At 42.1% G+C, this 10931-nt stretch overlaps 1 protein-coding gene across 6 annotated transcripts in view; it reads right to left on the reverse strand.

Moving 5' to 3' along the window:
• Positions 1–10684, reverse strand: part of LOC112258042 (glutamate receptor 4) — a 176005-nt gene extending 165321 nt beyond the window's left edge. For 3 of the 6 annotated variants that reach the window (XR_006084100.1, XM_042326954.1, XM_042326956.1), the window contains exons 1-2: positions 10331–10683; positions 8907–9065 (exon numbers count right to left, since the gene is read on the reverse strand). Coding sequence is in view for 5 of the 6 variants with exons in the window: in XM_042326954.1 (XP_042182888.1) it covers positions 8907–9065; positions 10331–10418 (247 nt within the window). In the remaining variant the exon portion in view is untranslated. Of the gene's footprint in view, positions 1–8906; positions 9066–10330 lie in introns of all 6 variants that reach the window. The other 3 variants (XM_042326951.1, XM_042326950.1, XM_042326952.1) reach the window with 2 other exon arrangements.
• Between the last annotated feature and the right edge of the window lie 247 nt (positions 10685–10931).

Raw genomic sequence — 10931 nt, forward strand, 5'->3', positions numbered from 1 at the left:
GAACGTATAGCCCCAGGAAAAGCTGTTGCATGATTCATTGATTGCATGGCAGCTTACAGTTCGCCTACAATTAGTGAATTTGTATTTGATTTTTAATAGCCTAGTAATTTGGATTTTTTTTGTATTTTCATAATTAATTGGGGGACACCCTTGAGCTATACAGAATATCTCACCACCATGCGTTTCCATCTCCTCCTCGCTCTCCTTTACTCATTTATTGGGCGCGCAGACGGGCTGTCAACAGTTTAGTGAAATATGTTTAGTTGCGAAAACATGTTACTATCCATGTTCCCAAACGGATTTCACTTCGATTCGCAAATTAAACACTGGGTAGCTGCAGGAACGAGGTTGGCGAGCCCATGGCATACGGAGTGGGTGGAATATCACCTGTCCGGGAGCGAGAGCATGCTCCTCAAATAGTGGTTGATGCGTGGAGTGAAATAAATTGTTCTTATATTTATTTCTCATCTGCTCATATTAAGCACAGCTCCGTTAAATGAAACTGAAGTATACCTGCATTGCTTGCTGTTTGGGGTTTTAGGCTGGGTTTCTGTACAGCACTTTGTGACATCAGCTGATGTAAGAAGGGCTTTATAAATACATTTGATGAAAGTAGCCTACAAAACGGAACTGCGGGAAAGCGCGCGGACTCCGTTCTTTATTGGAGCACAAACAGATTAAACGTATTTTTTCCCCTGCCCCTGTTCCTGCCTATTTGATAATGGGCCATTATAAATCGAAACTCATTTTTACATATTAGTAAAGACAAGATTAAATTGAGAATAGTCTGATGGGTGGAAATATGATCACTTGATGAGAGAAGTGCTGTGCAGCCTGAGGCAAGGAACAGAGAGCAAGTTTTTTTTGCTACTTTCTCAAATCATCAATAACCTATAGTCGCACCATACAGCCCATATATGTTTTGATTTCTAATACATTGTAAGGTTTGTATCATACACAACTAAAGTTACCAAATAACTCAAAATCTAGCATATAGGATCTGTTTCAAATGATCACTTTTAAATTTAACATAGCCACTTCATATGCGCACTCACTCTGTAATGGGGAAATATCCTTTCTATTTTATTCAGCTATGTTAAATTATATTCTTCTTACTATAAAATCATATAAAATAAAATACTGGAACGGGACTTACTGTGCATTCGGAAAGTATTCAAGCTCTGTCAGGTTGGATGGGGAGCATCACTGCACAGCTATTTTCAGTTCTCTCCAGAGAAGTTCGATCTGGTTCAAGTCTGGGCTCTGGCTGGACCACTCACAGACATTAAGAAACTTGACCCGAAGTCAACCCTGCATTGTTTTGGCTGTGTGTTCAGGGTCGTTGTCCTTTTGGAAGGTGAACCCTCACCCCAGTCTGAGGTTCTGAGCACTCTGGAGCAGGTTTTCATCAAGGATCTCTCTTTACTTTGCTCTGTTCATTTTTCCCTCGATCCTGAGTAGTCTCCCAGTCCCTTACATTGATTTATAAGACTTTTTAAGATGTAGATGTCCCAAAGGTGTACATCAGCGGCTTGTATGCCTGGAGGTCTGGAGATGCTGAACAGGTTTATGTTAATTAACGGTCAATTTGTGTCTTTTGCATGACAATAACCGGCTGACAAAATTTCATGAACGATAAGCAAATGATAATACTAGCATATGACAGCATCCATTCTCATCATCACAGCAATGAGGCTTGTCAGCTTTGTAGCTTTGTCACAGACAGGATTCGTTGAATGGGCTCATCTTCGCCACAAATAAGTCCATCTCTCAGTGTTTCTTTGGAAACATATGCCCTTGAACCAACGCTAAGGACATAGGAGGGAGTTATAAGATTCAAAGAAAGGGGGATCAAAGAAGAGGGGGAGAAAAGAGAGAGAGAGAGAGAGAGAGAGAGAGAGAGAGAGAGAGAGAGAGAGAGAGAGAGAGAGAGAGAGAGAGAGAGAGAGAGAGAGAGAGAGAGAGCGAGTGAGAGAGAGAGAGAGAGAGAGAGAGAGAGAGAGAGAGAGAGAGAGAGAGAGAAAGAGACAGCTCAGCAGGTCTGGTCTCGTTCAATGTCAGAGTCTCTCCTGCCCCTCAGCTATTGGAGCCACATTGATTTGCTCATGTAATTCTGCTCTGATTTGGCTCGGCCAATCAATGGTTGCTCACTGACTTCCTGCGTGCCAGGCAGCCATTAGGCTGCGAGGAAAGGGAATCGGAATTCTCTTATCTTTCAGGTTGGAGTTTTTCACACTTAACTTCAGGAGAAAAATGGTTTGGCTCCACCTCAAGCCATATGTCAGTGGGCAAAAACGGCATGGACATCATAATAATGTTATTTTCTGGTTGTAAACTCGTTTTCTGTTTAAAGAAACATTAGATTACAACCAGATTACAATAAATTAAAAACGGATAAAATGCCATTAGAATAATGTTCTTGCATTGCATCCAGTAAGCCATCTTACTGGAAAAGTCTGAACCTGTTTCTGTTCCAGGTGACAATGCCATGGATATCAGAGGTATACATGTCAAAAACACACTAACAATGGCTGGTCAATCATTTTTACTGATGATGATTAAATGGAGCAGTAACACATTCAGGAGATTAAATTAAGTATATACAGTTTACAAAACATATAGCATACTCATAGTGTATAAAGGCATTTCAAGAGCTTCCATGACTTGGTATTGTTATTTTGCATCCCAAATGGCACCCTGTTCCCTACATAGTGCACTACTTTTGACCAGAGCCCTTTGTGGCCTGGTCAATAGCAGTACACTATGTAGGGAATAGTGTTGTTTGGCACGTAACCTTACGGTACTCCCCTGCAGGGCAATGTGAGAATGAACGCTGGTTGGTTGGAAAGTAATGATGTTGAACCACAGAGAGAGAGCCATAGTCCAGTCAACGCACTACTGCTACTCTCCAGCTAGCCAGCATGTTCTGAAGGTCACAGCACCCCTCTCTGTGTCTCCAGGCAACACTCACATACACACAAAAAACATACACACAAAAAAACATACACTCACACACACACACAAGAACACAAGCGTGAAGACACATGCACAAGTGCATACACACACACACACACACACAGCCATACGTCTCAAACACAACTCTTCATTCTCTGCTTAATTTAGCCATAGATTTTTGAATATTGCACCGAAATCCTCGTGGGCAAGAGGGATCATCAAAAGCCAAATCATCCGTCCTGGGTACCCGCCTCGGGTCAAACACAGCTGAGAGAAACACTGCTCCCCAGAGAACCAGAGAGCAACAAACCACTAACACACCGAATATGAAACATGGGTATTGGGGGGAAAGCAATAGAAATGATGAGATAGTGCATGCTGCTGCACAGTAGCAAAAGACAAAGGAACGTACTGTATAGCTTATAGTAGATGAACACCAATTATGAGACATGGATTGGATGTTGCTGCTACACACACAGCAATAGCGAATGTATGGAACATAGCCTTTAGTTAGGAGGTAAACATCAAATGCTGGGATGAGACATGGGGGATTGACGGAAGAGAGAAATGGACTCTGCAGTGTACAGCAATAGAGAATGGATGGAACAGAATAGATGAACGTCCAATATACACCATGGGTATTGGGGATAGCATGGAACACACACAGCCATAAAACTTGGAGTATAGCCCTGCCGGAGATAGCAGATGAACATCCAATATGAAACATGGGCATTGGGGATATAATTAAATCAACTAGGCACAATTATACAATGGTGAATGGTAGATTAGAGAATTGAGAATATTGGATGGAAATGAATTACAAATATGCATCCCAAATAGCACCCTATACCCTACATCTGGGTTTCCTGAACTTGGTCCTGTTCCCCCGGATATACGTTTTGTTTTCTGCCCTAGCACTAAACAGCTGATTCAAAAAACAAACTCATTGTCAAGCTTTGATTATTCGAATCAGCTGTGTAGTGCTAAGGCAAAAACCAAAACGTTCACCCAAAGGGGACCCCAGGACCGAGTTTGGTAAACCCTGCCCTACAAAGTGCACTACTTTTGACCAGAGCCCTATGAGCACTGGTAACAAAAAGTAGTGCACTATTTGAATAAGGTTCATTTGGGATGCAGCCCAAAGACTGGAGCACAGAATGTAAACCATGGGGGGCTGGTAAGAATGCAGTGAATTGAAATGCCCCACTCGATGTGATATGCCATAGTATGCAATTCCATGCAACAACCCTCAACTTGATGCAAGTACAGTACGTGACACGATTCAATGTGACACCAACACTGGCTGTGATGCATCCATTTTTAATTTAAGACCAAATGGAATGGATTAATTGTTTACCAACAGTCAACCAATGCTCAATGTGACATCACTCTACTGTGTGACGCTAAATGTTAAGGCTATACTATACTATACTATACTATACTATACTATACTATACTATACTATACTATACTATACTATACTATAGCTATATACAAACCCCCAACAGGAGAGACAGACTGAGCATGTGCAGACATTGGCCTTAAAGGTGTAATATGCAGGAAGCGCTCCGCCATTTCCTGGTTGCTAAAATTCTATTAGTTCGCCTAATTTCAGTTTGTGACAATACAAGCACTCAGTGTAGAGAACAATTGTACCATATAAACCACTATGAAATGTGTTTTCAGCTATTTGAAGCTGGTGTTCAAAACAGAAAGTAAAAGATGCAAAAACTAAACTAAGAACGGGAGGCATAGAAATAGCGCACATAGAAAAGATTTACCGCTTCTTATACTTGTTATACTTGCTTTCAATGAGAATAACAGACATATAACTCACATTTGTATGTGAATTTGGTCGGGTTGCCCAAAAAGTTACATATTATAGCTTTAACTAAGGGAGACAACCCTGTTGAGGGTGATGGGAAGGAATAAAAGCCTGACTGTGGAGAGAATGGTGTGTGTGTGTGTGTATATGTGTGTGTGTATATGTGTGTGTGTGTGTGTGTGTGTGTATATGTGTGTGTGTGTGTACTAAAGCAGAGTAGATGAAGTCATGTCCAGTGCCAGACTGCCACAGTAACCCGGGGCAAGACAGGATAACCCTCTGTCATCAATAACACTGCTAGCTTACTTTAGGTAAACTTTTTTTTTAACTCCAAAAACAAATAGGACACATGGAAAGTGATTTCCTTAGGCAGTAATCATTCAAACACATGTATTTTTTATCGTGACACGGCATTAGTGAGATTTGAACCTGTAATCTTCTGTTCTCTATCCATGGAACGAGGGGTGAGCAGCAATAGTCCATTTAAACTGCGCGCGTGCGCGGACGCGCAACAACACCAGGACGCGCTGAAGAAATGCCATGCCGCTCAGAGACGCAAGAGATTGAATTTCACCGAAGTTCACTTTTTACCTGACTAGCTTTTCAAAGAAAGCTTGAAATGTAACAAATTTGCTCTATATATAATAGGACGAACGTCCTATTCGTTTGCATTATATGGAGCAACGTTTTTTCTGTGATGGACTCAACATCATATCAGCCCATTTTCAATGCAACAAACCAAAGCAAATCTAACTTTGCAAAATTGAGTCTATGATTTTGTTCTAGGCAGAGCCAGAGCGCAAGTGAATAGAATTATATTGGCGCGGTTAGCCCACATGCGGTCTTTCAATCACCCGCGAATGAATGCGCTTTTCAGATTAGCTCAGATCAGTGCACATTTGTTCATATTCTTTGCTAGTTAGCGAGTTATTAGCTCATTTATAGATAAGTATGGGTCAGCAATGGGGAGTTACTACTTCCAACAAGAGCACAAATTGTGTAGGCTACATTTCAATCTGTGTTTGATAAACTAGTCAGGTAAAAAACATGTCTTAATTAAAGGGGCAGTGATGTATTTTGAGACAGGTTGGAATATGCAAATAATCCTATTGGCAGAGGGGTAGCCTACATGGTCTAATTCTCTGTATGATAATATTAACACATTTTATTTTGTATTATTATACAACACAAGACAATGCCATGTACAGTCACCTATTTGGCCCACAGTCTTACAGACCAAGTAAAAAAATCATGAATTAATGGCATGCCCTTCATAATGTAAAAACGTTTTTAAAAGTCTCATGCAATAGGCCTGCATTGAACACCATATGGAGGCTACTGTATGAAACATCAAAAAAATCAAAACCTATTTCCATGTGAAAATATTATGGGATTTGCTCCATTGGTTTTGTTGGTAGGCCTACATTTTGCTCAAATTGCCACAAAAGTCTATTGGCTTCTCTCAAACTGTAAGGGTACAGACTCAGTGTTCACCGTAAATGCATGCCAAAAGTTGCACAGAATTCTCAAACTTACAAGTTTATGCTCACAATACATAAAATTTGCTCCGTGCCCCCCCAAAATGATAGGAAACATTGGTGAGCAGTGTTTTATTACGCATACAAAGGTGTTCCTTTTAGTCTGTTCAAACAAACCTAATTTCAAACTAAACAAGCACTCATTAAGATCTGGTGTGGCCAATTAGTGGTGTGGACAATCAGGTGTGGCCAACACACCTGAACTCACTTAACAAGATAGAGGAGAAAGAGACTTTTTTGACACTGAAGCTGGAATGTATGTTTTTAAGATTACTAAAGATTTCTTGTGGTTTTTATGTGAGGTTTTTATGGAAAGTTTTCTTAACGTTCCCCCAAAAATGTAATAACATCTTTAAATAGAACCATGAGGAAACTTGTAGGAAACATGAAGTACTAAAATTACCACAGAATAACATGTTTTTTTACGTTCTCTTAACTATTTGAGAACATTCCCAATGTCAAACCAGTTGGAGAACGTTCCTGAAACAAGTTAAATTAATTGTAACCATGTTTGAACTTTTCGGAAGCGTTCTGTCTAAGTAAAGAAATACCAAGAAAATAACTTGTTTTTGTCAAGTTCCATAAAATGGGCTGAGAATATTCCAAAGCCAAGCAACTATCCTACATCATTCCTAGAAAGTTGTGGAATGGTTGTATGCAAAATAACCATAGGACAACCACACTTTCACCAAGCTCTAAGAAACATATGATTCTCAGACTGTTATGTGCTAGCTGGGATGTGTGGGGGTTTGTATGGGTTTATACATGCTTGAATGTATTCAAGGAGGATGCTCCAATAGGAGAGACTGCCTTCATGGAAAGGTATCACAGTCTGTCTCTCTCTCTCCCACCCCCCTGCAATATTCAAGTTATTTTTTGTCAATAAATCCTTTTTATACGGTGCATTTGGAATGTATTCAGACACCTTGACTTTTTCCACATTTTGTTACGTTACAGCCTTATTCTAAAATGTATTAAATTGTTTGTTTTTTCTCATCAATCTACACACAATACCCCATAACGACAAAGCAAAAACAGATTTTTAGAAATGTTTGCAAATGCATAAAAAAATTCTAACTGAAATATCACATTTACATAAGTATTCAGATCCTTTACTCAGTACTTTATTGAAGCACCTTTGGCAGCGATTACAGACTCCAGTCTTCTTGGGTATGATGCTACAAGCTTGGCACATCTGTATTTGGGCAGTTTCTCCCATTCTTCTTTGCAGATCCTCTCAAGCTCTGTCAGGTTGGATGGGGAGCGTCGCTGCACAGCTATTTACAGGTATCTCCAGAGATGTTAGATCGGGTTCAAGTCCAGGCTCTGGCTGGGCCACTCAAGGACATTCAGAGACTTGTCCCGAAGCCACTCTTGTGTTGTCTTGGCTGTGTGCTCAGGGTCGTTGTCCTGTTGGAAGGTAAAACCTTTGCCTCAGTCTGAGGTCTCTGGAGCAGGTTTTCATCAAGGATCTCACTGTACTTTGCTATGTTCATCTTTCCCTCAATCCTGACCAGTCTCCCAGTTCCTGCCACTGAAAAACATCCCCACAGCATGATGCTGCCACCCCCATGCTTCACCGTAGGGATGGTGCCAGATTTCCTCCAGACATGATGCTTGATATTCAGTCCAAATAGTTAAATCTTGATGAACCAGATAATCTTGTTTTTCTTGTTCCGAGAGTCCTTTAGGTGCCTTTTGGCAAACTCCAAGTGGCTGTCATGTGCCTTTTACTGAGGAGTGGCTTCATTCTGGTCACTTTACCATAAAGGTCTGATTGGTGGAGAGCTGCAGAGATGGTTTTCCTTCTGGAAGGTTATTCCATCTCCACAGAGGAACTCTAGAGCTCTGTCAGAGTGACCATCGAGTTCTCGTCACCTCCCTGACCAAGGCCCTTCTCCCCAGATTACTCAGTTTTGCCAGGCGGCCAGCTCTAGGAAGAGTATTGGTGGTTCCAAACTTATTCCACTTAAGAATGATGGAGGCCACTGTGTTCTTGGGCAACTTCAATGCTGCAGAAATGTTTTGTACCCTTCCACAGATCTGTGCCGCTACAAATTCCTGTCTCGGAGCTCTAAGGACAATTCCTTCGACCTCATGGCTTGGTTTTTGCTCTGATATGCACTGTCATCTGTGGGACCTTATATAGACAGGTGTGTGCCTTTCCAAATCATGAATACTTATGTAAATAAGGTATTTCTGTTTATTATTTGTAATAAATGTGCAACATTTTCTAAAAAGGAAAGTTTTCTGAATACTTTCCGAATGCACTGTAAGTGTGTGTGTGTGTGTGTGTGTGTGTGTGTTTGTTTCTGTGTGTGTGTGTTTGTTTCTGTGTGTGTGTGTATTTGTTTGTGTAGCTATCCATGCATGCATGTGTACATGTTTGTGACAGAGAAAGAGAGAAGCCAACACTCTGGCATCCCAACCTGGGTTTGACTTGACTGGTCAAATGAGAATAATAGCCATTAAAACATTACATCTGACCCGTATGCCACCAGTTTGAGACCCCTGAGGTAAAGCCAATTCCATTGAGCATGGAAACAACCTTGATTTAACCAGTGTGTGCCTAGTGGGTTTGTACTCACAGGCATTGGTGACAGCAAAGCTGTTGGCCGTCTCGATGTTGTCCACATGAGGCACCAGGTTGAAGGGGGCCTCGGATGCGTTGGGGCTAGTATTGTGCAGGAAGATGGCCAGGCGAAACGCTGTGTATTCCTGATCCGTGTTTCTGATGAACAGGCCGCCTGCAGAGGCAGAGGCAGAGAGAGAGAGAGAGAGAGAGAGAGAGAGAGGCAGAGAGAGAGAGGCAGAGAGAGAGAGAGTGGCAGAGAGAGAGAGACAAAGAGAGAGAGAGAGGCAGAGAGAGAGAGAGTGGCAGAGAGAGAGAGAGAGAGAGAGAGAGAGAGAGAGAGAGAGAGAGAGAGAGAGAGAGAGAGAGAGAGAATTGGGCAATTGGGTCTCTGACACTGCGCATGTAGGAAATGCTTTTGATGGAAAAACAAGAGACACAGCCAATAACCTTAACACATTTTCCCTACCAGAGGACCCTGCCTGGAAATCTTAAAATGCCCACCATCCTGAATAGAAATGTGATCCATTGGAGAATCCCTTTAAAAACACCCCAGACGTGTATTAAGTTCAACATTACTAGTCGACAGACAGAGATCATTCGACTCCGGTTGGCATTTATTTGCGGTCAACTTGATTCGTTCGTACCGCCTATAAATCAGCCTGTTCGGTCAGTTTAGCAATTAAATGAAGGTGGTGTATTTATGGTTTCTTTTCGTTCACATTCAACACCGTAAGTTAAAGGCTGAAGGCAGGGGCACTTGGCAGTAGCAGAGATCCAGAGATCTCACCATGGCGCGGCTTTTAGGCTACAGACAGTCAGTGCTTTAGCTGGGTTTTGATAGAGATAGGCTCCAGCTTGAATAGGCGCACTTCTCTCGGTGGCAAAAAAAAAGCAACCAGTCAGCCAAGTATGAAACGGTATGACTATGACAAACGGGTTTATGTAAAAGGGGAACAGAGTCTTCTGAATGTAACAGGGGCGAGTGTGCACTCTGCAGCAGGGCTACACACACTTTGAGAAAATTCCCGCTGCTGATCCATTCGCTCCAACCAAGCGAAGTATCCAGTCTCTGCAAAGAGCACTAGGCAAGGCTACTGCTGCAGTGGCGCTTTGAAAGAACACCGGCTGCTGAGGAACGCACTGGAACAGTTATGAATTACTATAAATACCTATTTTCCTTGTGCACATTAGAAAAAACATCGAATCATCTAGGAACACATACACATTGTCATGTTGGAATAGGTTTGTGTCGGTGCTTTTAAACGATCGGTCAATTCTACTTTTCAATGTCACAATGTTATGTGACCATGAATGACGAACATGCATTTCTTAACACTGTCACACACACTATAATGAAAAGCAAGATCTTATTCACGCTTCATAACCCAGTGGCTCTTTTCATGCCCTTTTGATTGGCAAACACTGCTGTACACTTACCGATCTGAACACTGCTCGGGAAAGCACCCATTGTGAGTCCCCAAAAGCCAGAAAATATCAATAAAAATTGGTCACAAGAAATCCACATTTTGTTTTGGTTAAAAACTGATAAGAGACATCGAGGAGGATGACAGTCGGGGGAAAAACAAGACTAAAAGAAAAAGAGAGGCTCCGTTCATTATCACTCCATTCTGGGTTGAATTTCCCCCGCAGTGCCCGCGGACGCTGGTACGGCTGTCCGGTGGTAGAGACGTTATACACACAAGATGGGGGGAGCTCGCCAGGAGTGGGCTGCCTGCATGGAGAGAGAGCGGAATCACACATGCGCTTTCTCTCGACCCTGTCTTCCTCTCTGCTGTCGTTCTCTTGCACTGAACAGTGCGCACCCCTCCCGCACATATTCCCCTCAACGCCGCCCTGTTACTCGTTGAGTAGAAGTGTCCTATTCACCTAGTTTTGGTATAAGGGCCATTGAATTTCAGCACACGGATATGATTAGACTGACACTGTAATATCGTTATATGAGTGCCATCGATATCCGTACCTGGCGGGTTATCTGCTGGTATTATTGGCACAGTTGCAGTGCCGTGACGCACTGTCG

The sequence above is a fragment of the Oncorhynchus tshawytscha genome, linkage group LG09 (assembly GCF_018296145.1).
Source record: "Oncorhynchus tshawytscha isolate Ot180627B linkage group LG09, Otsh_v2.0, whole genome shotgun sequence".
In the NCBI taxonomy this organism is placed as follows: Eukaryota; Metazoa; Chordata; class Actinopteri; order Salmoniformes; family Salmonidae; genus Oncorhynchus; species Oncorhynchus tshawytscha.